This window comes from Arvicola amphibius, chromosome 5 (genome assembly GCF_903992535.2).
Source record: "Arvicola amphibius chromosome 5, mArvAmp1.2, whole genome shotgun sequence".
Taxonomy (NCBI): Eukaryota; Metazoa; Chordata; class Mammalia; order Rodentia; family Cricetidae; genus Arvicola; species Arvicola amphibius.
The window spans coordinates 46,956,751-46,982,467 of record NC_052051.1 but is presented as its reverse complement, the minus strand read 5'-3'; the positions used below and the strand labels follow the sequence as shown (position 1 = coordinate 46,982,467).

Here is a 25,717-nt window from a genome sequence, read left to right as displayed (position 1 = left end):
AAAATTGCATCAAAATTGCAGCCGTCTTCCTGCTACCCTGGTTCTTCCTATGCAGGAAGGGGCAATATCAGGTGCCTCATCATCTCAGAATCTTATATTTTTAAGACTCATTTAATTTTTGTGCCTGAGTATGTTGCCTGCATGTACATATGTGTACCACGTGTGTGCCTAGTGCCCGTGGAGGTCATAAAGGGATCTGATTCCCTGGCACTGGAGTTACAGTTGGTTGGTTATAAACCTCCAAGGGGATGCTGGGAACTTAATCTGGATCCTCTGCAAGAGCCACAAATGGTCTGAAGAATAAAATCCTGCTCTCTGACTCCTTCTACAATATTTTGATATGTCTGATAGCAGAGATGGCATAGCTGATGCCCAACAGTGAAGACCTCTTGAGGTAATACTACATTCTAGTCAGAAGTCTGAAATCTGCCCAAATTCTTTCCTCTTTGCTGTCCAGCAGTCAGTCATCGAGTCCTGCGCACTGTTCTCAGATGTCAGGGGAGCCCCTTTCCCCCCGTGCTTTTCCATTGTGGTGCCCTCAGTTCATATTTTCCTGGTTCCTTGCCAGCACTGTTACCGTTGCATCCTAACTGTGACCCTGCATTCCTGTCTCTCCATCCTCCACCTCCCGCCTCCCCCAGCCTGCCACCTACACAGTGAGTCATTCTCTGCTTTGTCAGCTTCTCCTCGAACACAGAGCTGCTGACTCCAGGCGGGCCTCTCCAGTCCAAGTCGGTTAAAGTCTACCATTTTACTGGTGATGTCCCGTATCCCTCAGGACTTCATTTTAACCTTCATCCCCCACCTTTCCTGAAGTGATGCCACCTTCTCATGGGATCTCAAGAACCTCTGGAAGGTCCACCTTGCCTGGCTTCCCAAGTTGGCCATTCTATCCCAGCTACTTTCTTCTTATTGTCTTTCTAGTGAATCCCCTTTCATCTTTTGACCTCCAGCTCTCTGCTCCTCTCTGAATGCCCGCCTGGTCACTCTGCCCATATCTGTGGATTCAGAGCCCCCCTTACTTCTGTGCCTCTGCCTTGCATGCAGCCACAATCATCTTGTCAGGTCTGGAAGAGAGGCAATTATTCCACGTAATGATTATGTGAGCATTATTAGCTAGTGTAGCTCCATCTCCTCGATGAATGGATGGATGGACCACTGAACGAATGAGTGTTTAACCTCAAAGCTGGAGATGTAGTTCAGTTAGTAAAATGCTTGCTGACCATGTATAAAGCCCTGCATGAGATCCTTAGCACCGCCTAAACTGGACATGGTGGTACATACCTGTAACCCCAGCACTCAGGAAGTGGAAGTAGGAAGGTCATAAATCAAGGTCATTCTTGACTATGTAGGGAGTTGGAGGTAGCCCTGGCTTTATAAGATTCTGTCTTTAAAAATAATGAAATGTTGGACACCAACTTTTCCTATCTTTCCACTACGAAAGTGCCAAATAGGGAGGTGGTTGAAAGGCCCTGGCGGTTGGAACTGCTTTGAGCAGGCGTATTTGCTTTTCAGGCTGGTCTCATTTCTGTAGAAGAGCCGGGGTTAAGGAAGTACCACTCCTGGCACCTTTCTCCTCTTGACATGATCCCTCCCCACCCAGCTCTGTAATGTAAAAGCTGTCCCGAAGACACTGTCTGAGGCCATTCTTCTGTGAGAACAAAGCCAGCCTCGAAGGTTGCATAGAGTCTGATTCCACTGAAATCACCTTCTCAAACTGCAAAATTACCGTGGTAGAGAACAGATCGGTTCTGTCCATCTCTTAGGCTAGGATGTTCCCATGGGGAGTCCTTTTTCAATGGTGGGACAATTTTGTAGCCACAAATCTGTACCTGTGATTAAAATTTCATAGAATTTCACTATCCACCCCCAGCCCCAGGGTGGGGGCTGGTAAAATCAGAGTAAGGTTTGAATTTTAGTGACTAGCATTGTACCAAAGTCACCTTCCTGGTTTTCATCCTGGTGCTAGGACTGAATAAAATCTTTATCATGGAGAAATGGGGGATGGGAGAGCACAGGAACTTGACGCTATTTTTGCAACTTGTGAATCTAAAATTACTTCAATCTGAATTTTTTTCCCTTTTAAAGAAGCATTTCGTAGCGTTCAGTGGTAGAGAGTTTGCCTACCACAGATAAAGCCTGGCTTTTTCTTTCACACTGTAAAATAAAGAAAATGCCCTGCACAGGGCTGAGGATGTTGCTCAGTAGGTAGCATGCTTGTCTGGCATGTGCGAGGCCCCAGGTTGATCTCCAGCATGGAATAAACCAGCTGTGGAGGTGCATGCCTGTAATCCCAGCCTTCGTGATATAAGGCAGGAAGATTAGACATTCAAAGTCATCATCAGCTACATGGTGAGTTCAAGACCATCCTGGGCTACTGAGACTCTGTCTCAGAATCAGAAAACAAAATCCTTAGCACTAGAACTAGAAATAACAAATAAATAAATGACCTTTGTCTTGGGCAACTCCAAATAGTGGAACCTACAAAGAACTTTCCTGCCTGTTGTTTATGACAGGATACATTGTAGGTAACTGACTATGGCCTCTGACATTAACATCTAGATTGATGTCTTCTTGTTATGTGTCCCTGAACAACTTACACAACTTCTTTTAAGATTTAATTTGAGCACAGTACCCATGGTGGCCAACTGAAGAGATTGTTTGCCAGTCGTTGAGAGTGCTTGTTGCTTTGATAGAGGACTGGAGTTTGGCTCCCAGCACTGATATCAGATGGCTCACAACCACCAGTAGCTCCCCAAATCCCAGAGATTCAGTGCCTTCTTCTAGACTCCATGGGCACAACACACAGGTGACATACACTCACACAGACACGTAAATGCAAATAAAAGTAAAACTTAAAAAGAAACCCCATTAATTGTGTGTTTAAATGCATAACTAGCAGATAACTAAACTAGTTTTTGTTTTCATTAGCTAGATATAGTTAGGAATATTTATTGTAATAGTCATGACAGTAGAATTTATACCAATGAGTTCCTCATTCTTGTAGTGCTTGCCGTAAAGGTTTGCTTTCACTCCCATTGCGTTTTTAATGCCTATTTTGTAATAGGGAACAAATTTGGAACTATTCAGAAGCTGGTTTAAAGTCTTCTCTAGAGGATAGCTGTGGCAATCCTGACACAAGCCGAATCATGCAGTCCTCCTGGGGAGCTCCAGGCTTCCCAGGCCTCTGTGGTTTTGTTTGCTTTTTTCAGGATCTTTCATAAATACCTTCATATTTTCAGCAGTGTTTTATAACGGTTCCATGCCCTCATATCCTCCCTTGCATTTGTTGTTATTTAGCTCATCAATGTACTTTTAATTATTATTTTCCTTGACTATACAAGTTAGAGATAAGGTTTCTCTGTGTGTATTCCTGGTTATCCTAGAACTGCTCTGTAGACCAACCTGACCTCAAACTCATGGAGATCCACCTATTTCTGCCTCCAGAGTACAGAGATAAAAAGTGTGTGCCACACCTCCCAATGCCCCCCCCCACTCTATCCCCTTCCCTGGCCCTTGCCTCTCTGATAAAAGCTCTCACCTGTTTATTTGCTAGGGATCCCACAGGCTGTCCTGTAATAGCTAGGTCCACTCTCTCACCCTAGGCAATTCCCCTGAGGCCATTTCTCAACCAGTCACCTAAAAGCCCTCCCTCTGTTGAAAATCCCCCACCCTCCCATACCATCCAATCCTCTTGGTGCCCCTAGTACCTGTCACCTCCTGACAGCATTCAACTTGTCTGTCAGGTCATGTGCTTCATTTTGCTCTGGGAGCATGTGAATTCTAAGGGACAGGAATCTTTGTTTTTATTCTTAAAGACATCCCAAGCTCCTGGGGGGAAAATGTGTGGTACGCTGTGAGTACTCAGAATTTGTGAATGCAACAAGGACAGACTGAGTTCCAAAGTCACGAGCCATTTTACCCATGCAGTGTGTTCTGTGTGTTGCCTTCTCTGGTAGAAAGACAGACACTAGGAAAGAAAAAAAAAAAAGATGAAAAAGCAGGATTGTTTATTTCATTAAATTTCAGGGTTGCTTAATCCAGAACTCAGAGACTTGACCTAACTGTGCTCCTGGAAGTTGCTTCCTCAGCAACTGTGATTGTCCTTCCCTCAAGGGAACATATTGTTCCTCAAAGTTCCTTAAAATATCTCAGGTCTGGGTCAGAGACTGCCGTTTCTCAAACGGGGTGATGAGAGGGGGAATGAGAGGGGTGCGTAATGCCACGCTGGGGCTTGGGGTGGAGACTCACCAGAACCCAGGGCAAGCAGTCTCAGGCACCGTAGACCCTCTATCCTGAGCTGTCAGGATCTGTGGGAGGGTGGGTGGAGAGCTGAGGTTCACTGATGTTCTTCTCCCCAGAAAGCCCCCAAAGGTTTGGGCTATAAAACACTCAGGTTTATTCCAACCTGGGGACTATTGCTTCTCCACAGAGGGAACCAGGCAAGGGAGCAGGAACTGGTTTTTCTTGCTAATCACTCTGCATAGCTAGTCTGGCTGTGTCAACGAGACTACTTGGGAAGTTAGTGCCACTGAACCGAAAAAGCTTAAGGGAGAAAGTTACACTGGGCAAGGGTGTGGTTCTATGGTGGAGCACTTGTCTAGAAGGAGGTTCTGGTTCTGTCCCTGGCACGCGGAGAATGGACACCTTGTGGGGTGGAGGCGGGGGTGCCTCTGGAGCTGTACGAGCCTGTGTAGTTTCGGAGAAAGTTGCCTTTGTTTGGATGGGTTTCCATTTCTGTCTGCTGGCATCAGTTCGGCTTGTGGGCATCAACCTCCTGCCTATATGGAGCAGTGTTGGAGCCGTCTCTGGGAGTTCCAGTTTGGTGTGGGTGCCTTGTGCTGTTGAGGCATCTGCTACGAACTGTTTTTCTGACCCTGCGTACACTTTGAAAAAAAAACACAAAGAGGAAAAACGACTTCCTGCTTGATCTAAAATCAAGCCCTGCGTTAGCCACTTTAAGCACTCATCCACTTCTGAGCATGGGGACCGTGTGGCAGTTTGCCCCTCTTCAGGGAGCTCCAGTGAGTGACATGCTGGATTTCTGTGAAATCAACCTGTTTTGCCATTGGGCCGACTCTTCCTCTCTTGCTCAGCTTGGAAATGATTTTTGTAGCTCATACTCCATGTATGTTTCCTGAAAGTTTTGTTATGAGTAATTGGAATAAAAGGATAGGTGCTAGCCTGCAGCCATCTGCTGAACCCAAAACGAACGAACGAATGAATGAATGAATGAATGAATGAAAATAGAACCCCTGTGTTTTCTGATGGAGCCAAAACTTAATTTTTCTAAATAAGAGCCAAGTGTTTGCAAGTTCTTGGGAGCTGGTAGGATGGGTGTGTCTCCTCTGGGAGATCAGAAGGTCAAGAGGAATGTTGTAGCCTGACAGCCAGAGGCTTGGCTGTGACATGGAGATGGCGGAATGCACCCCACACGGTGACTGAGAGGGGCCCTGTCTTGCTCCCCATTCTGTGTATTTACCCTTTCCTAACCTCAAAGCACGACCGGTACCATGCAGGTGGCTTTTGTTTGTTCGTCTGTTGTTGTTGTTGTTGTTGTTGTTGTTGTTGTTGTTTGCCATCTGCCGTCTGCCTCTCATTTCTCCCTCCCTTTGCCAGGAGTTGGTCCTCCCTCCCTCACCCTCCCCAAGAATCCCAGCGGGATCATCAGCTCTCAAAGAATTTGGTGTCAGGGTTCCTTTAACTCTTAAAACAACTTTGGGACTAGTTATGCTTTTCCGGTTACTGAATTAGAAAGATGGAAAAGATTTAAGAAAAAGATATGCAAGCCCGTGTTCCACGGACGAGTAGACCAGTGATATCAGTGCATGACATCACCCTCTGGAAAATTCCTTCATACACTCGTGAGATAATGAACATGAAAAGGAAAAGAACACCGTTACTATAAGAGTAAGCTAACTTTTGAGAGCAAGTGTCCCTGGGATCTCTAGAAATCTGTGGGCCTGACTCTGAGAACAGCCGCTGTGGTACTTTGTCTCTGGGTTAAGGGCTTTCTAGACAGCATGCACAAAGCATTCCAGTTTGATCTGGCAAAGGAGATACATTTCTGGGGGGACAGTGAAGCTTGTCAGTCATACATGAAGTCTTGGGTGTCATCCTCCTCACTGAAAAAAGAAAAAACGTAATTTTTCATACTAATTAGTTACATCCTGATAATTACTATAAGCATAATCAACCCCAAAGAAAGAAAATCATAAGGTTATTATTCAAAGATTTTCAAGCACACACGTGAATGCTATGAGAGCAGACTTCCTGGGGGAAGCAGAAAATCATGGGGAAATTTTCAACTCTTGGAAGAAGAGTGATTTCAGTGGATGAGGTTGCTATCAAAATATTGCATGTAGGTTTGGGGATTAAGTATGCTCGAGTTCCTAGATTCTAGCCTGTTTCCAAGGTCTCTACAATCACATTTTATTCATCTACTTAAATAATGAAAATTTTCCATTGTAGACATCAGAATTTCTGAGAGTCAATAGAATATATACAAACACCCCCCCCCAGTCCCTCATGGATGTTTATTCATAAGCATCTTTTATAGACTCAAGTGAGGGGTGTGAGATAAAATGTCTGGTTCCAGAGAACTAATTATTTGCTTCAGTCACCATACAAAACAGGAGCGGTTTCACCATTCACCTGAGAGGAAGTGGTCAAACACACAAGGACATGGCTCCCGACCGATGCCACAGTCCTCGGTGCTTTAGATGGTCAAGAACGTTTAATTAAACAATCCGCTTTAGGAGTTCCCTCCAGAGTGAGGGACATACTCCTTATCTCACAAAAGTAAAATACATTCACCGTGTACTGTTTTACAGAGAAAGGAAAAGTCACCGTAAGAGTCAGAGGGCAGAAAGGCAGGATTGAGTTTTCCCTGGAGGGGCCATGCCTAGTCAGGGAAACTCAGGCACCAGGGAGAGCCTTCCTCTGAGTGGAAAGTAACAGGAATTTACCCGCACTGTGTGTGTGTGTGTGTGTGTGTGTGTATGTGTGTCAGGGTGGGGAATCAGAGTTGCATTTTTTCCCCTTACAATGTCTTCAAACATAATCCTCTGCCACATATTGACCACTTGGCCATAGCCCTGACACAGTACTGGCCACGTGGACATCGATATTGGACAACTTTTCTAGCCTTAATGACTGCTGTTCTCTTGTAAACAGTTTTGTTTTTCTGCCTCTCATTTTTCAAGTTCAGTTTATTAGCGACTAGCTGAGAATTTTCAAAACTCTGAATGGAAAATTCCTTATGCAGCAGGCCGAAGAAAACTATATGTTTGTTTTTAATTATGTATATGCCTATATGTGGGTATATAGGCCCACGACTGCAGGTGAGCCAAATGCCAGAAGAGCCTAAAGGATGCTCTAGAGCTGACGTCAGTGAGCTACCTGACATGGGTGCTGGGAACCAAACTCTGGTCCTCTGAAGAGTAATACATGCCCTAACCACTGAGCTATCTCTCCAGCACCCAAATTAAACTTTTTAGGTAAAAGCAAGTTGTAGCATATTTTTTTTAAAAAAACTGTATCTATCTTCAGTTTATGGTAATACTGCTTTTGTGTCCTAAAGATATAGAAGTTTCCAGACCAACTGCATAGTGCATATAGGTTTGTTTTTTTTTTTTTTTTTAAAAAAAAAAAACTTTACATTTTAAAATAGTTTTAGATTGTGCAGTAAAACTGTGGAGCTGGTCAGCTGGTGAAGCACCAGCCACATGAGTCTGAAAACCCACGTTCCCCACCCCAGAACCTCCAGACAAGGCTGGATCAATAGCACGCATATGTAATCCCAGCCCTCCTCGGGTGAGATGAGACTCAGAGTTAGGGAATTGCCTGAATTCATGAACCAGCTAAGCCAGGAGGGGGCTGCACAGTAGCAGAAGCAAGAGAAACTCTGTTTCAGCAGGGTAGAAGAAGCGAATCAATTCCTTTTTGTTCTCAAACTTCCGTACTTGCACTGGTACAAATATACACATCTTCAAAAAAAAAAAACTGTTAAGATAGAACATAGAATCTCAATAGACCCCTTCTGCATGTTCTCCTATTTTTAACACCCTACATTAGTGGGATAAATCTCAATCTGATACATTTTTATTAGCTAACGTTCAGATTTTCTTAGATTTTTAACACCTGTCCCAGACGTCAGGACGTCACACTCCACTCCACTTAGCCATCTGTGCCTGTCTGATTAGGCACCTTGTGGTCAAACTTTCCTTGTTCTCCTCATCTTGGTGGTTTTGAAGATTGCTGGGCAGGTGTTTTATAGACTGTCCCACAACTTGAGCCTGTCTGATATTTCTCCTATGAATAGAACAAGCTTTCGCATTTCGAGAGGACTGTCACAGAGCGAAGTTGCTATTTCCATCATCTCAGGGTACATTCTGTCAACATGAGCAGTCACTTCCGGGCGTGAACTTTGGCCAGCCTGGCAGAGATGGGCGTGGTCCGTCTCTGTATCCTAAAGCTGCCCCCATTCTCCCCATTCCCAAGCCACGCTCCACCCGCCTCCTTAAGGAAGGAGACTCTATATAGACTACAGGAGCACTTATTTAATCTGCCATTTTTATCAATATAGAGGACTTGAAGCCTAATAAAGTTAATAACACCTAATAAAGTTTCAGGTCCTTTGTATTGCATACTTTGGGTTGCAATTCACCATCACATGACTTTCTTGCTCTGCCGGTTCCAGCCTTAAGCATTGGAAACTCTTTCCCTTGGTTCCTGCGTGTCTTTGATGAGCCCAATCGTTGCCTGCATGTGCTTGTGTGGTGTTTGCTGTGTTTGTGACTAAACTCTGGCTGGAGGTGGTGGTGCGCACCTTTAATTCCAACATTCAGGAGACGGAGGCAGGCGGAGCTCTGTGAGTTTAAGCTGGTCTATAGAGTTCAGGCTGGTCTACAGAATGAGTTCTAGGACAGCTAGAACTACATAGAGAGACCCTGTCTCACCCCCTCCCCTACTTAAAGAAAAAAAGAAGAGAGAAAAGTCTAAATTCACTACCTTGACATTTAAAAGTTGAACGAATGAAAGCAACTGTCCCGGGTCCAGGGCTGCCCTGCTCTGGGTACCAGTAGCTTCTTCTTGGGTTTGTTTTCCTGTAGCTAGCACTATATCTTTTGCATAGTTTATATATTTTATACATATTTTTAGGTTAATTTTGCATTTTAGGCTAGAAGCTATGATCCAAGAAATAGAAGGTGGCCAAGTGGCAGCTTTCCAGCACAGGACAACCTCTTTCTCTGCTTCGAAACTCACAAGTGTCCTTCCACCCCAGGTCTGACCGAGACGGCGGTCTTCAGCTGTGAGGCCCACAACGACAAAGGACTCACGGTGACCAAGGGTGTGCAGATCAACATCAAAGGTGAGCAGGAAGGCCAGGGCTCTCCACCATCTCCTGGGGGTCTGGCGTGTCCACTGACTTTCTTTGTGACAGTAGACAAGTCCCTTCTCCTCTTTAGTGTCAGTGCTGTTTGGGAAAGAAGATATAGGTGCGATTATAAAGCCTACCTATTTTGAGGCTTGATGATTTAATATAAGTAGAACACGCATAGCAGTACCTGCCACATAAATCATTGCTAAGCCTTAGCTAGTGTGGTCCTGCTTAGCACAGGGAGAAAATAAGCTCGAAGCTTTACCTCTTCTCACTTTTCCCTCCTCCACCTTGTACTTGTCCTCATTAGCCCTTGAAGAGCCCAGAGGTGAGCTCGCCAGGGACCCTGGTGTGAGGACTGGGTCAACTGAGCCTGATCTGAGTCTAACACGAGGGAGATTTAGAACTGGCAGTTGAGAGCAAAGAACCAGAGGGATGCCCATTTGTCTCCTCCTCTCCCTTCCTCCCCATCTTACCTCCCATACGCGCTTGCGTTTTACTAGGTGGGAAGCTCACACGGCAGTTGATTGACAGTAACAGAGTCAGACGCAGATGTGAGCAGGCACTGCAGCTTATCACCTGTCCTCTACGTCTCTGTAATAGCAAATATCAAACCCAAAACCTGGAAGGAAAGGAAAACCTAGAAGCAAATTCTACTTTACCTTTATATCGTCACCCTCACTCATGGAAACGCAAGCACGTTTTACGTTTTACTCTCTGATCTGCAGATAGTGGAGAATCAAGATTGGGTTCGTGGTTCTTTTCTCTTATCCTTGGGAAATCAGAGAAGCATAAGGAAAAGGTGGACTGTGTTGAATAAGTTAAAGGTTGGGCATGCAGAGAAGGGAACTTAAAACTAAGGTTAGAGTCATGATTTCGGTTTCAGTAAATCAACTGGATGAAGGATAGGAAATGGCATTTTGTAAGAGTTCATTGCAAAAACAAAAAACAAAACAAAAAAAAAAACCAAAATGCAAACTGAAAGTGACTCCTGGAGGAAGTGTATAACTTCCTTCCTGTCTACAAATCCTGCTCTTACAGCTTTCAAAGGCATGTTGGGAATCTCAGAAATCCACGAGTGGGTGTAGACTTGTAAAGACCTTTTACTGAGGTTTAAATTTCTTAGCATTTAGACATGTATAAAATGGAAACATTGACGTTTATGCATCATGCAGAATCTCACCGAAAATTTCTTTAAAAATTCAATCCTGTTTCCAAAGCTTGTGGCATTTTTGTGTGTTTATTTTAAGACAAGGTGACCTTGACCTTCTGGTCCTTCTCCCTTGTCTCCCCTGCATTGAGACCAAATTTGTGTTTCTTTCATTTATTTTAAAACTTATTGTCTATGTAACCAAGACCACTTTGGTCTAGAGCAGTGGTTCTCAACCTTTCTAACTCTGTGACCCTTTAATACAGTTCTTCATGTTGTGGTGATCTCAGCCATAATTTTTTTTTGCTACCGTTATGAATCATAATGTAAATATCTGTGTTTTCCAATGGTCTTAGATGACCCTTGTGAAAGGGTGGTTGACCCCCAAAGGAGTTAAGACCCACAGGTCAAGAACGGCTGGTTTGATACTTGTGGCCCCCTGTGGTTTATCCCTGTGATTGTATGTGTGTGTGTGTGTGTTTGTTTTTCCATAGCAATCCCCTCCCCACCAACTGAAGTCCACATCCTCAGCAGCACAGCACACAGCATCCTGGTCGCCTGGGTCCCAGGTTTCGATGGTTACTCCCCATTTCAGAACTGCAGCATTCAGGTAAGTCTCCAGAATGGAGAGGTGCTGTGTGATGCGCTCTGGCTTTTCTTCCTCCTCCCCGGGGTGGGCATGGCTGGTATTTCTCCACTTCTGCTCAGAGCCCCTTCCACTCCCCTACTCGGTGTCTACCATCACAGGCTGTCTCTGATGCTCTGGTCACTGTGCTGCGTTATGACCCAGGACCCAACCAGGAGAGAGACATGTCTCCAAGGACACAGGTCATGAGGTCAGGGATAATTCTTTATAAATTACCAAGATTCATACAAATTCCAAAAATTCTCCCTGAATGAGAGCTGGTTTATGACCAAGGGTCCAGGAGGCTGCACACCTCCTTCCCAGTATGGCTCTTCCCAGGCGGGTATGAAGGATGGCTGCACCATGTGCGCTGATAAATGAAGCCCCTTAGCCACTGTCTCTTGGGAAACCTGGGCATTGCTGGTCTTGTTAACAGTACCTAAAGTTACTATGAAACAGGGCTGGGAAAAATATGGGTGAGTCGCCCTAAATGATACCTTGTCATGATATAGGCTGTGCTCTTAAATGTTTCTCGTGTGAAAACAGAAATGGGCAATAAATATTATTACTTACTGAGTCCCCACTGTAGCCAAGGCATTCTGCGGATATGCATCTCTTGCTTAAAACACACTAGCGCTGTGGGGACCAGAATTCAGGCGCATGAAGATCTGACACCAACACCAGAGCTAGAGAACCATTAACTCCACAGTCAGGTCAGACACAGTGTATAGGAGCTAGTTACCAGTCACCTGGGGACTATCTGCTGACAGTATGATTCTGCCTTGTTTTTTTTATCATGCATAAGGACAGAATTGTTCTTGGTTTCCTGAATATCTGGTTTTCTCATTAAAACCTTGTTAACCAGGCAGCAAGATGCCACACAAACCTGATAACCTGAGTTTGATTCCTGGAATCCGCAGTAGAAGGAAAGAGTTGAGTCTTGGAAATTGTTTTTTGACCTCCAGTTGTGTATCGTGGCACAAAGTGTTCCCCCATGATGATGATAATAATAATAATACATAAAATTAAGGTTAAAAAAGACAAGCACATTACCCTAACGTAGATTAGTCATTCCAACTCAGTTTGGGGAAGTGACTTCCAGAGAATTTTGTGTTTATAACCAGATGTTTTTCATACCAACTGGAATTAATTTCTCTGCTCTTGGTGCCTCCTCCTCTTATCTAACAGCTGTTCCTTCTCTGAAAAATGAAAACATGCAGTATCTCTAAAAGAGTATCTGTCTTCGCCCTACCGCTCCCAGCCTTGCTTAATTCCTGCCTGACTTTATTTGTAAATCTGCCAAGCACTGTAAGTGGTAGCCCTTCTTGTGTCTACAATCTCTCACCAGGAAATCCTCCCAATTGACTGATTAATGAATGCTTTAAAGACAGAGTCAGCCTCGTGTAGTCTACACTGGCCTTCAACTCACTATTGCCATAAATAACCATGAACTCTTGTTCTTCCTGGTTCTGCCTCCAAAGCACTTGGCATTACAGACATGTGCCACCGTGCCTCATTGAGAGAAATTTAGTATGGGCATTTATGCTGCACATCTGTGCCGCCCCTTTCCCCGTAAGCCTGGCTTGAGATGCATCCCCATGAGATTTTTGTTTTGCTGTGTTTTCATTCATCTCGATGGGTTTCTTGCTTGTTTTTGTTTTGTCTTTTTCCTTAGGATTTTTTCTTGTTTTTTGATTATTTAGGAATGTGTTTAAATCCCACACTTTTTTAAAATTATTCTTTTATGTGTATGTGGCGTCCGCACCTGTGTGTATACAGGTGCATACACCCTGCATGTGTGGAAGCCGGAGGAGGCTGTCTGGTGTCCTGCCCAATCACTCTCTATCAGAATCTCTCACTGAGACTTGGAGCGAGGCTGGCAGTCAGCAAGCCCCAGAGATTCTCCTGCCTCTGCTCCCACAGCTCTGGGGCTACAAGAGTCTGTGTGCACAGTCGCATTCAGCTTTTTACATGGGTGCTGCTGATCTGAACTTGGGTTTCCAATCTTGTGCAGCAAGTGTTGTTACCCATTGAGCCAGGTCCTCAACTTCTTTGTTTATATCTCGCAGTCCATTAGAAGATGCTTAGATTCATTTCATCATTTAAAATCTATTAAGGCTGGTTGAATGACACAGTGTTATGTCCTGTCCTGGAGACTGCCAAGGACCGAGGATGATGTAAACCAGCTGTCAGGAGTGTTCTGTGTGAAATGGTTTAGCCTAGCCGGTTCATTGTCTTAGTCTATCCTGTATCCCTGTTGATCTTCTGTCTAGGGTTTCTATCTGTCTGTAACTGGGAATGAGGGGTCAGGGTCTCAACTCTTATTTTTCTTAAACTTTTCTCCCTTTAATTCCATCAGTTTTGCTCTGCATGAGTGTAAACAAAGACTGTTCTTTTGTTCCTGCCCACCCCACAGACCTGAATGATCACACAGAAACTATATTAATTACAATACTTCTTAGCCAATAGCTTAGGTGTATTCTTACCTAGCTCTTATATCTTAAATTAACCCTTTTTAAAAATCTGTTTATCACCACAAGGCTGTGGCTTACCAGAGAGGTTCCTACAGCAGCATCTTTCTCCTTTGGCATCTCTTTGACTCTACCTATTCCCTCTATATATCTCTGTTCAGATTTCCTACCTGGCCTTACTCTGCTAATCCTTTGGCCAAAACAGTTTTATTCATCAACCAGTAAAGCAACACATATACAAAAGGCCATCCCACATCATGTGAGTTCAGAACTCTATTATAGAGTACCATGAGGGGATGGGTGTTGACATTTAGTCTTATAGACATAGCTGGAGTGACAGACAGGTTTCTGAAAGGCGACAAGTTTAAGCTGCTAAATTGAGGAGCCAGAGAGGGTATGGCATACCTTTCCTCATGAGACTGGCAAACTTCAGGAGACAGAGAGAACGGCTACTGCCACCCCCACCTTGAGAGAGTGAGCCTCATAGTAGACATGAGGTAGGGTGAGACAGCAGGATGCCAGGAAGCACCAGGTCACTTTGGAAGGTGAAGAATCAATCACCAGCTTAACCCATTCTCTCTGACTTTGCTGTGGCTTTGCAGAGTCATGGCCTAAATGAAAAAGCATCCCAGGGCAGACAGATGACAGGCTCCCCTCGCCCACCTTGGACCACGTGGTCCAGATGTGGTCATTCTGCACTCAGATCACCAGCTAGCTCAGCCTCCCTTCAGTCTTTCTTACTCCCATCTCTGGTGGCATTGTTAGACAATCAATGACACAGGAAAGCCAGCTAAGTGACACGAGCAATCTTGATGTTTACCTATCTTAAAACCTGTTTTTTATTTTTCTGAACTTCATACTTAATACAGTACCCTTTGATTCCTTATGGAAGCCCTGCAGGGAGTCTAGAAGCTGTCTGCAGTGTGTCCCACTTCCTGAAGGGATAAAGTATGGATCGTAGCTCATCGCCCTTTTAAACTGGCTGCTACCTATCGGGAGACACCCTTTCCCTTCCTTTGATCCTGGCTATATGTCTTCTTTCTTCGTCCAGTTTTGGGACACACATTCCATTTCTGTTTTTAGCTCCTTCACATGCTTCTTGCCATTTTGTGCCCTTTTCCCGCCAGGTCCACAGAGAAGGACCATTTTAGAAAGTCTATATTTTCCCAAGAGCCTGCCTGTAAATGCTCACACAGGGTTCCGGAAAAGGGATTGGGGCAGAGAGCCAAAGGTTTCCTCCACCTTAGTTTTAGTGGTTGGTCACCAGGAAGTCAGTGCATAGTTTAATATGAAAGAACAAAAAGTAATTTCTGCCAAAAAGCCACCCCCAAGATAAGCACATGGTCCCTGTTTCTTGAACAGTGGTGGCTTCTCAGGCCAGCTGGTACCTTCCTGTCACCCATAAGGTCTGAGTCAGAGGTGGAACTCGGCCTCCACGCCACCCTCATAGTATTCCCCCAGGGGATTCCAAAATGTCCCAAAATGTCTATTTATGGTCCTTTTGCTAAACTGCAAGCACACCTATCCTGACTAAGAACGCTACATCCATGACCTTAGTTGCACCCCCCTTACTAAGGGAATTCATTCTTTGGATTAAAGATAACCCCCCCACCCAAATTGCTTCTGTTTTACCCACTACTGTTCTGTCATATATATATACATATACATATACATATACATATACATATACATATACATATGTATATGTAATGTATATATATATGTGTGTGTGTGTGTGTATATACATACATACATGTACTGGAAAAACCACTTCTAATCTCCCCCATAACCAACCCCATTCCCAAACAGGAAGTACGCAAAATGGGATGGGCGGGGCGATGGGGAGTTTGGCCAAGGACTAGATTTTTGCTAAGAACCCAGGTTTCTTGCTCTGTGAACATAGATCTGGTAGGCAATGTGGAGGCAATTGTGGGGTTTTGGTGGCGGTAAAGGCAAGGAAAAAAACATTTTAAGGAGATTCAAGAAAAGTGTACTGGATGAGATAGAAACCATCCTTTCCTGTGCTTCCCAGCTTCCCCCAAAACATTGCCAACTGTGCATGCTCTTCAGGCTGAGCTTCTGTTGGAGTGGAGAGAGATAAGCATAAAGGACCACTGGGCAATACTAAAGCAACTCCAGGCAAGAGCAGGGATCTTCATGTTACAGAATGAGAAGGACAGATGTAGGTGGAGTTTTCCTGTCCCAACTGCCTGCTCCCAAATAATCAACTCAGGCTTGTTACTACCTAACTGTTCATTTAAATTAACACATATTTCTTATCTATGCTTTGCCATATGGCTCACGGTTTGTTACCTCCTTTTCTATATGTCCTGCTTCCTTGGTGGCTGGCTAGCATCTCCTCTCACCCCGCCCTTCCTCATTCCATCATTCTCAGTTCAACTACTACTGACCAGTCAGCTTGCTTATTAAACCAGTCATAGCGGCACATATTCACACAGTGTAGAGAAGGATAATTCCACAGCAGACAGATTTTTGCTGGGCATGATGGCTGCAAATCCCAGTGTGTTATAAACCCAGCTACTTGGAGACTGAGAAGGGGGAATGAGCAAGTTTGCCAGCAGCCTGGGCTACTTAGCAAGACTCTCACAATAGAAACTTTGAGTAGGCTCAGAGTTGTGTGTAGCTCGGTAGCAGGCAGTTGCCTAGCGTGTGTGTAGGCCTGGAGTTCAGTCCCCACCTCTGCCCGGTGACAACAAATCACAAGCCTTTAAAAAGAAGTGAAACCAACAGTCACACTAGCTCTGTCAACATGGCACGCTAAGGGCAGGCGTGGCATGAAAACGAGGGGGCTTGGGAAAGGGCTCAGGAAAGAGTCCTGAGGCCGTGTTTGTAGAAGATGTGTATCCCTCCGTGAAACAGCCTAAGAATGAGATTGTAGGCACAGAAGCCGGAAGCCGGAAGAGCAGAATCTAAAGTGTAAGTTTATGGACCTCAGCCTCGCCCAGAAGAAAAGGAGTGCAGCAATTCAAAGGTGACAGGCTCTTCCGGCAAGATAGCCTGCACCTCGAAACCTCAGTTTCCCCCTAAAATGTAAATTGCCAGATAAGAATCTTCTGATTGCCTCAGAATCTTGATTCTCTTTGAAAGACTTTGACTTTCTTCAAGACCTGCCTATTACTTTGGAAGTCAGGTGACCAAATCTGGAATTAGCTAAAACCCAAGCAGCTGGGCATACCTGGGAAAGATTGTTTTCTTAATTAAATTATTTGAAATGGGAAGACCCACTTTTAATCCAGACCTTCTGAGGTGGGACGATCCACCTTTAATCTGGGCCATACCTCCTGCTGGCAGCCTACAGAAAGGACATTAAAGAAGGAAGCTTGCTCTGTCTACCTCATTACACTCGCTCTCACCTCCGAGCCTACTTCTTCAGGATTCTGGCATCTACTGAAGACCAGCTGAGACATCCAGCCTCGTGAACTGAACAATTACTGGGTTCTTGGACCTTCCCTTGGTAGACAGCCATTGTTGGACTAGCTGAGCCGCCTGTAAACCATTCGGATAAATCTCCTTTTTATGTACTCTCTCAGCTCTGTTCCTCTAGAGAACCCTGGCTAGTGCAGGTGGTTCTGTCTGGAACAAGGAATAGTGCTGGAAATTTTAAACATGGCTCAGTGGTCTTCCCAGCATGACAAGGGCATCACACTCTCGAATTCTGCAGCTATGGTCACCTACACAAGACCTGTACAAAGCCAGGCCCGCCAACATCCTGTCATGTACTGGGGGGGTGTGCTTAGGAGGCCTTCTTCCTTCCTTAGAATAAATAGGCAGTTCCTAATTGTTAACAGGGAGCAGCTCATGGGGCTTTACTCCCCCTTGAGGCTCTGTGGGCAGTTACTGAGGGAGGGAGGGACTCCTTTTTCAGTAGTGTAGCCACTTGTAAGGTGCCTGTGGTTCCGGAAATAACCCCTCACCCATGCTCCTGTCAGCAGTCCTAAGGAAACTCATTTTACACACACGCACACAAAGCCATGGTGGTGCTGGAGGATGACTCAGGTGCTAGGAGCATTGTTTACTTTTGCCATGACCCAGGTTGGGGGTCCCCAGCATCCACAAGAAGGCTTTGGACTGCTGGAAACTTCAGTTCCAGGGGATCTGGTGCCTTTTTTCTGACCACTGCCAACACTAGGCATGTATATGGTGCACACACATTCATGCAGGCAAAACATTTGTACACATAAAACAAAAAATAATTTTTTAAAAAAATGACATAACAGTAGAAGGGAAACCAGGATGAGGAAGGGATGGAGGGAACAAGAGACTGCAATGGGGATTGAATATAATTAAAACCCATTTATAGACATGCCTGAAAATGTTATAATGAAACCCATTATTATGTATAATTAGCATATGCTCATAAAAAGCTTTAAAGAGGGCCTGGAGAGATTGCTCAGTGATTAAGAATGCTTTCTGCTCTTCCAGAGAACCTTAATTCATTTCCCAGGAGCCACATCTGCTGGCTCTCAAGCATGGATTGAACCCGGGTTCTCTGAAAGAGCAGCCAGTGCTCTTAACTGCTGAGCCATCTCCCCAGCCCTACGTTGTGAGCTTTGAAATTCATGATAAACTACACAGGAGTAATCAAATCTCAGCAAAGCCATTGGTACTGTGTCAGAAGTAGTGGTAATACAGAGTCTGGAAAAAAACCCAACATGTCACTCCTTAGGAAGTACTGAAAATATGATTGGATGATATTTTGTGATTGCTTTTCATGTTATCATAAATCAACAATGATGACAAAAGTCAAGAAATCCATCTTCTAAAATGAGATCTGGAAATTATTGAAAGGACTACCTATTATGAAACAAAAGACTAGATTAAGAACTCAAGTAGGGGCTGTAGAAATGGCTCAGAGGTTAAGAGCACTGACTGTTCTTCTAGAGGACCTGAGTTCAATTCCCAGCACCCACATGGCTGGTCACAGCTGTCTGTAACTCCGGTTCCAGGGGATCTGATATCCTCACATAGATACACATGCAAGCAAAACAATTATACACACACACACACACACACACACACACACATATACATAAAATTTGAACAAAGAACTCAAGTGGATCTGGGAGGAAAGGGGCTACTTTCCATTTGAGTACAGTGTGAGTTCTAATTATTAATATGTTAATAATATAATTATCACAGTAACTATCTGTTGCCCGCCACAGTGAAGCTCTATACTGCAGACATTTTCCTGAGGGCGCCAGTTGTTGCCGGAGTAACATGAGTAACACAAGTAATGCTGATGGGAAATTCTGTGTGTGTCCTGAATGAACACAGTCCTTCCTCCAGCACAGAGGAAGGGCTATGTGCATCCAGCACTTGTGTGCCCAAGTCTGGCATTCTCTCCACCTTACTAATGCTGGTCCACATCTGCGCTGTTCATGCAGGTCAAGGAAGCTGACCTGCTGAGTAACGACTCAGTCATGATTTTTAATACCTCGGCTTCGCCACATCTGTATGAAATCCAGCAGCTGCAAGCCCTGGCTAATTACAGCATCGGTGTGTCCTGCCGGAATGAAATTGGCTGGTCTGCAGTAAGCTCTTGGATTCTGGCCAGCACAACAGAAGGAGGTAATTCCTGAGATATACAATGAACATTTCCTCCCAATGGCGTGTGATCAGGCAAGCCTTCCCCAATAGCTGATGTTGTTTGTACTCTGCTCATTTGGTGCATTTAGTGGGGTGGTCAATAAGATAGGAAGAAAATTGTTTTTTTGTAATTTAAGATTTTTTTTTTAAAAAAAAAACACCCTCAAACCTTATCTGTACTATGTGTATATAACAATTCTGTTACATGGGAAGACGGTGACACCATTCTTTCTTTTTCCAATGTGTACTGGTGTTTTGCCTGCATGTGTATCTGTGTGACTATGTGAGGATATGGATTCCCAAGACTGGAGCTTCAGGCAGCTGCTAACTGCCATATGGGTACTGGGATTTGAACCCAGGTCGTCTAGAAGAGCAGTTAGTTCTCTTAACCACTGAGCTACCTCTCCAGCCCTGTGGCATCATTCTTAAAGCCAGTATTATATTCAATTAAAATATAATGCACAAAGTTATTATTCATAGCAGGCAACTCAAAGGGGGCAGTCATTTTTTTAATTACATAAAATTCTAACTTCACAGTTATCTAGAGGGTGCCCTAGTTAGGTTATTTGATTTCTTGAGACAGGGTCTCACTATATGGTCTTGGCTGGCCTGGAACTTGCTCGGTGGTCCAGGATGGCCTCAAACTCTTAGAGACCCTCCTGCGTCAGCCAGAGATCAAAACAGCAAGCAGTGGTTAGTCCCACCATAAGTTTCTTAGTAATTATGTCCTTCAACAACAGGTTGTGACCTGGAAGTATAAGATACAATAAACCCTTCCCTCTACCAAGTTGCTTTGGTGGTGATGTTTATTATAGCAACAAAGCAGTAAATAGTACAGAATTTTTTAGTGGTTCTTGTTCTTGTTGTTTTGTTTTGTTTTGTTTTTTGTTTCTTAAGAAAGGGGGAGTTCTTGTTTTTCCTTTTAGTGTATTACAGTGTTCCCCTGTTTCCTTTCTTGCCTTGTTTCCAATGTAATGTTGATGGTAAACTAGATTTTGGTTTTCTGTGTATAAGATGTATTATGTCTCCAGTTCTCCCCTTAGCGCTGATTTTGGACAATTTAACACTTAAAAACTTTAGCTTCGTTTTACTAATATTCCTTGTGCTTGAAGGTCATGGCCTTCTTACATATCTGTGTTTGTAGTTTATATCGCATTTGGAAAGCTTCAGGCTACCGTCTTGCCCTCACAGTTTTGGAGACCGAATCTTGGACCTGGTGCATATTATACAAATGCTCTATCACTGAGCTGCACATTTCCACCCCTCATATAATTTTGCCCTTTTTACCTCTCCTCTCTTTTAAGGACTTCAACTATGTGCACAATAGACCATTAGAAGTCCCATGATTCAATGATATTCTGCTAATCCCTCCCCACTTTTCTCTCCTCATTTTTCCTTTGGAGAGTTTCTTTTGTTTAAGTCTGCTGATCCAGTAATCTTCTTTGTTCTTAGTAACTTACCTAACCTGCTGCTAATTCTCACTAGTTCTTATCTCTCATGCTGTGATTCTTTTCTTCTTATATTTTTCATGCCTAAACTTTTAGATCATATTGAATGTAGTGAGGATAGTTGATTATTCTAGCATCGTTCTGGGATGATTTCTTAGTTTCCTAGTGTTCTGGCTAGTTTTTTGTCAATTTGATACAAGCTAAAGTCATCTGAGAGCAGGAAACATCAATTAAGAAAATGCCTCTATAAGATCAGGCTGTAGGCAAGCCTGAGGGGATTTGCTTAATTAGCTATCAAGTGGGGAGGGTATAGCCCGTTGTGGGTGGTGCCATTCCTGGGCTGGTGGACCTGGGTACTATAAGAAAGCAGGTTGAGCAAGCCCTGATAAGCAAGCCAGTAAGCAACGCCCCCACCATGGCCTCTGCATCAGCTCCTGCCTCCAGGTTTCCACCCTGTTTGAGTTCCTGTCCTGACTTCCTTCAGAGATAGATTATGGATGTGGAAGCGTCAGCCAAATAAACTCTTTTCCCCAAAACTTGTTTTTGGTCATGGCACTTCCTCACAGCAAGAGTGACCCTGACTAAGACACCTGGCATGGATAATCTTTTTATGACTAGAACTGTTTGGTAGCGCCATGAGTTGGTAGTACCAACCACCTTGTTGGACGAATTTCCAATATAAGTAGTGTGCTTTATTTTAGGACACATGTGAGCCAATGGGAAACTGTTGAGGAATATTAGTTCAAGATGTGTTACATTTGTTTATGCTGTGCAATATTTGTTTAATGATGTAAAGATGTGTTGCATTCTTTTATGTTGCATCTGTTTAACTCTGTAACGCTGGGTTACTTTGTCTGCCTAAAACACCTGATTGGTGTAATAAAGAGCTGAACAGCCAATAGCTAGGCAGGAGTGAGAAAAAGCGGAGAGGAGAATGCCAGGGCCCAGCCACCCAACCACATAGGCAGCCATAGAGTAAGAAGGAAAGAAAGATATATAGACTAAAGAAAGATAAAAAGCCCAGAGGCAAAATGTAGTTAGAAATGGGATAATTTAAGTTAGAAAAGCTGGCTAGAAACATGCCAAGCTAAGGCCAGGCATTCATAAGTAAGAGTAAGTCTCTGTGTATTTATTTGGGAGCTGGGCGGCAGGCCCCCAAAGAGTGGAAAATCGACTCCAGGAAACAATTCCTTCTTGTTGGATATTGCTTTAAAGATTTGTTGAGCAAGAGCACAGCATTGCTCAGAATAGCAATGATTAGCTGTGGAGACAAGACCATTCTGTGTGGTCTGGCCAATGACCTTGAGTCATAAAGGTGTTGGGTCTGATAGATGGGGGTTACCTCTGTCCTCAGGCTTATGTGATGCCTGAGCACTGACGCCTTTGATCTTACATATCACTCTTTCTGTCTTCCCTTGGCATCGTCACGGGGACTCTCTTGCCTCACCCTACATATTTATCTTTCTTGATTACTTCCCAGTATTCAAGGTACTTATTTATTTGTTTGTTCGTTTATTCTTTTGTGCAGGCCTGTGCTTTAGCATGTGTGTTTATGTCAGAAGTCAGCTTGCAGTAGTAAGTTCTTTCCTTCCACCGTGTGGGTTCTGAGAGTCAAACTCAGGTCATCAGGCTTGGCTGAGAGCATCCTTACCTGTTACAGAGAGCATCATTGTGTGCTGAACTGAACTATCTCTATGGGCTGAGTACATTCTTAAGTAGCTTCCCAGGAGTTTTTACCTGCAGAGGTAAAAACTGTGAGGACTTCTATGCCTTTGCATAAAATATTGGTTAGTTGTTTTTCTGAATATAAGCTATTAGATTAGAAACCTTCCCTTCCTCAAAATATTAGTTATTTCTGAGGTGTTTGTTTGTTTGTCTGTTGTTTTGGTTGCTGTGGGAGATTTTCTGCATGGACTGTTCTTTTGGAACATCTTTTGTCTTTGGTCCTGATGCTGTGATAGGCTATGATGGAGAATGTATGTCAGACATCACTGTGGGTATCTAATGACCTCTTTAGAAGGTCAAGTCCTCCGGCCCTAAGCTTTTCCTTGCGTATTTTTTCTTTGAATATTTTCTGCTTTGTTTGTTTTTTTCTTGAAACTGTATGAGACATTTTGGGGGCTTCTTTGATTCCTTTCATGATTTTCTCTCTCAAATAGACTTATATTCTTTATCTTTTTATTCTAACTTCTTGCTTATTTACTTCATTTATTTCCAGTTCTTTTATTAAGTATTATTTTGCTAATCATGTTTCTAATTTCAAGTTTTCTTTTTCATTGGCTACTTTTCCTTTAGTTTCTTTTTCTTATCTTTGTATATCTTGTTATCATTCTTAAGGCTGATGACCCAAGGCCGGCCCCATGAGAGTCACTTGAGGCCTCAGTGGGTCCCCTATGGGTGGCCTGAGGCCTCTAAGGGAGACAGACAGATTCGCCATGCAGAGAAAATTTGGGTATAGAGTTTATTTAGTGGGTTATGGAGGGGAAAGGGAAGAGGGGAGGGGGAAAGGTGGGGAGAAGAGAGAGAGGCAAAAGCTTCCTCTCTGGAAGGTCAGAGAGGGAGAGAGGGAGTGAGAGAGAGAGTGTGTGTGGGAGATCTGCTTGCCTTGGGGGAAGTGGGTGGTTGGGAGTGGATGGGGCTTGTCTCTTAAAAGGACTGGGTACCTAGGTGACAGACCAGGCCAGCAGATTACAACATTTTTATCTTTTTCTTATATAAAAATGTGGGGAGTTAAGCATAGCAGGTTGAAGGAATGGAGATGGTGGGTGCTCAAGACTGCTCTCTGCTTATTTGTGGGCATCAAAGTCTTTCTTGGAGGGCCTGAGATAGCTGGGTGCTGGTCACAAATATATAATTTAATCTCTATACAATTTAATTAATTTAAATTAATATAATTTGATCTCTATTACAGGCAAGGATTTGGTACTTATCATTCCTATTGATGCTACTTATTCCATCCATAAAACATGTGTTTTTTTTATTTATGAAATGGGTTAATGTGGGAGCTGGGAAGATAGCTCTGGTATCTTGGTAGAGAGTTTGCTGTCTTCAGTCCCTAGCACACACATGAAAAGCTGAACATGGTAATGCACACATAGCATCCTAGCACCGGTGAACCGGGGAAGCAGAAATGACTGATCCCTGGGTTTGGCCATCTAGCCTAGCCAAACCAGCGAACCCCAAGTCCCAATGAGAGATCCTGTCTCACATAGAGAAAATCAAGATGGGCAGCTCCTGAAGGATGACACCAAGTTAACCTCTGCCTCTATCTGCACACACACACACACACACACACACACACGCACGCACACACACACGCACACACACACATACATATATATCATATGCACACATATTAAAATAGATTGATGTATGCTGTTTAGCCATTTCTTCTACCCCATTGGTATAATGTTGGCTTTTTGCTAATATTGTTGAGTTTTTTTCATATTAATATACGTAGAGTACCTAACTCCTTCGGTGGCCACATAATAAGTTTTCCATTGGGAAATGTATCCAAGTTTATGTTAAAATTGCTCCCAGAGTATTGCATTTATTCCTTTTCTGTTGATATTATAGTATTATGAGTGTAATTTCATATTTAGATTAAATTATTAGAGATAAAATACTTAGTTGTGGAGTTAGGTATGGTAGCACTATGGTGGTACATGTTTTTAATCCCAGAACTTGGAAGGCAGAGACAGGTGGATGTTGGTGAGTTTGAGGCCAGTCTGGTCTGCCTAGTGGGATCCTCACCCCCGAAAGACCACAGCAGTAGTCTTTTCTAAATTTTCTAAATTACTTTCTATATGCACATACCACACATACTTGACTCTATTTATCTTCAGGATCAGCATCCTCAAAATTCATGTAGCTGAGGACGGAAAATGTTTGAAAATCAGTTGCACCCACACTGAGACCAGAAGGGCTTTCTCCTCCTTGTTATAATTTTCTAAACAAGGTAGTATGGTAGCTTTTTTGTTTATTTGCTTTGTTTTGTTTTTCAAGACAGGATTTCTCTGCATAGCCCTGGCTGTCCTGGAACTCACTGTGTAGACCAGGCTGGCCTCGAAATCAGAGAGCCACCTGTTCTGCCTGCCTAGTGAGCCAACACTGCCTGGCATATACGAGCCCTTTTTATAACATTTTCATTGTGTTAGGTTTTATAAATAATCCAAAGATGACTTGAAGCACGTAGGAGGATCTAGATATGTGAGCACCTGGGAACTTTGGTACCTATAGGAATCCCTTCAAGATACTGAGCAATGACTATACAATCACTTCAGACTTCCTGACTGGGTACCTCTGTCCAGACCAGTAGCCTGCCTCTGGACTGTATAATGACAGTTTCAGTCTGAGCTCACCAGCATTCCCTTACTGCCAATCCCAGAGCCACAAAGCTTATTTTCATTCAGCCTGGCACTTCCAGTGTCGCTGGTGTCTACGAAAGGAATCCATGAGCACCAGCCTCCTCCCTTCCAGACTTCCTTATTGTTAGCCTACCCTGGGTGTTTATAACATTACTAAAACAGCAAGTGGATCTTGAGGATTTAGTTTCCCCAAACCCTTATTTGTAAAACTTATATGAGAGCCAGGGATGTAGTTTAGTTGGTAAGGCACTTGGCCATTGTGCATAAAGCTCTGTTTTTAAGTGCATCACTACATAAAATGGGCACACGAAACTCCTGTGGCATTTCAATGGTCCTTAACTGACAAAAAAAAAAAAAAAAAGGTAAATTTACTATGAGTTTGGGTCTTTCATAGAACACTTGAAACCCAAATACTCAATAACCAGGAAGAAAATAAATCTACATGGTATTTCCTTGTGGCTCTTCATCTTTCTCTCTTTCTTTTGTAGCTCCGTCCGTAACACCTTTAAACATCACTGCGTTTCTAAACGAATCTAACAGTAGCGTGGATATCAGATGGATGAAGCCTCCAATTAAGCGGCAGGATGGAGAACTGGTGGGTTACAGGATCTCTCACGTGTGGGAGAGTTCGGAGACTTCCGTAAGTCTGCACCCTAAAGCATACTAG

The 25,717-nt window shown here is 43.7% G+C and overlaps 1 protein-coding gene across 1 annotated transcript in view; it reads left to right on the top strand.

The window, feature by feature from the left end:
* Mertk (MER proto-oncogene, tyrosine kinase) overlaps nt 1–25,717 on the top strand; it is a 104,523-nt gene that overhangs the window by 41,264 nt on the left and 37,542 nt on the right. The window contains exons 5-8 of the mRNA XM_038329377.1: nt 9,287–9,373; nt 11,027–11,142; nt 19,034–19,217; nt 25,539–25,690. Coding sequence (XP_038185305.1) covers nt 9,287–9,373; nt 11,027–11,142; nt 19,034–19,217; nt 25,539–25,690 — 539 coding nt within the window. The remainder of the gene's footprint in view (nt 1–9,286; nt 9,374–11,026; nt 11,143–19,033; nt 19,218–25,538; nt 25,691–25,717) is intronic.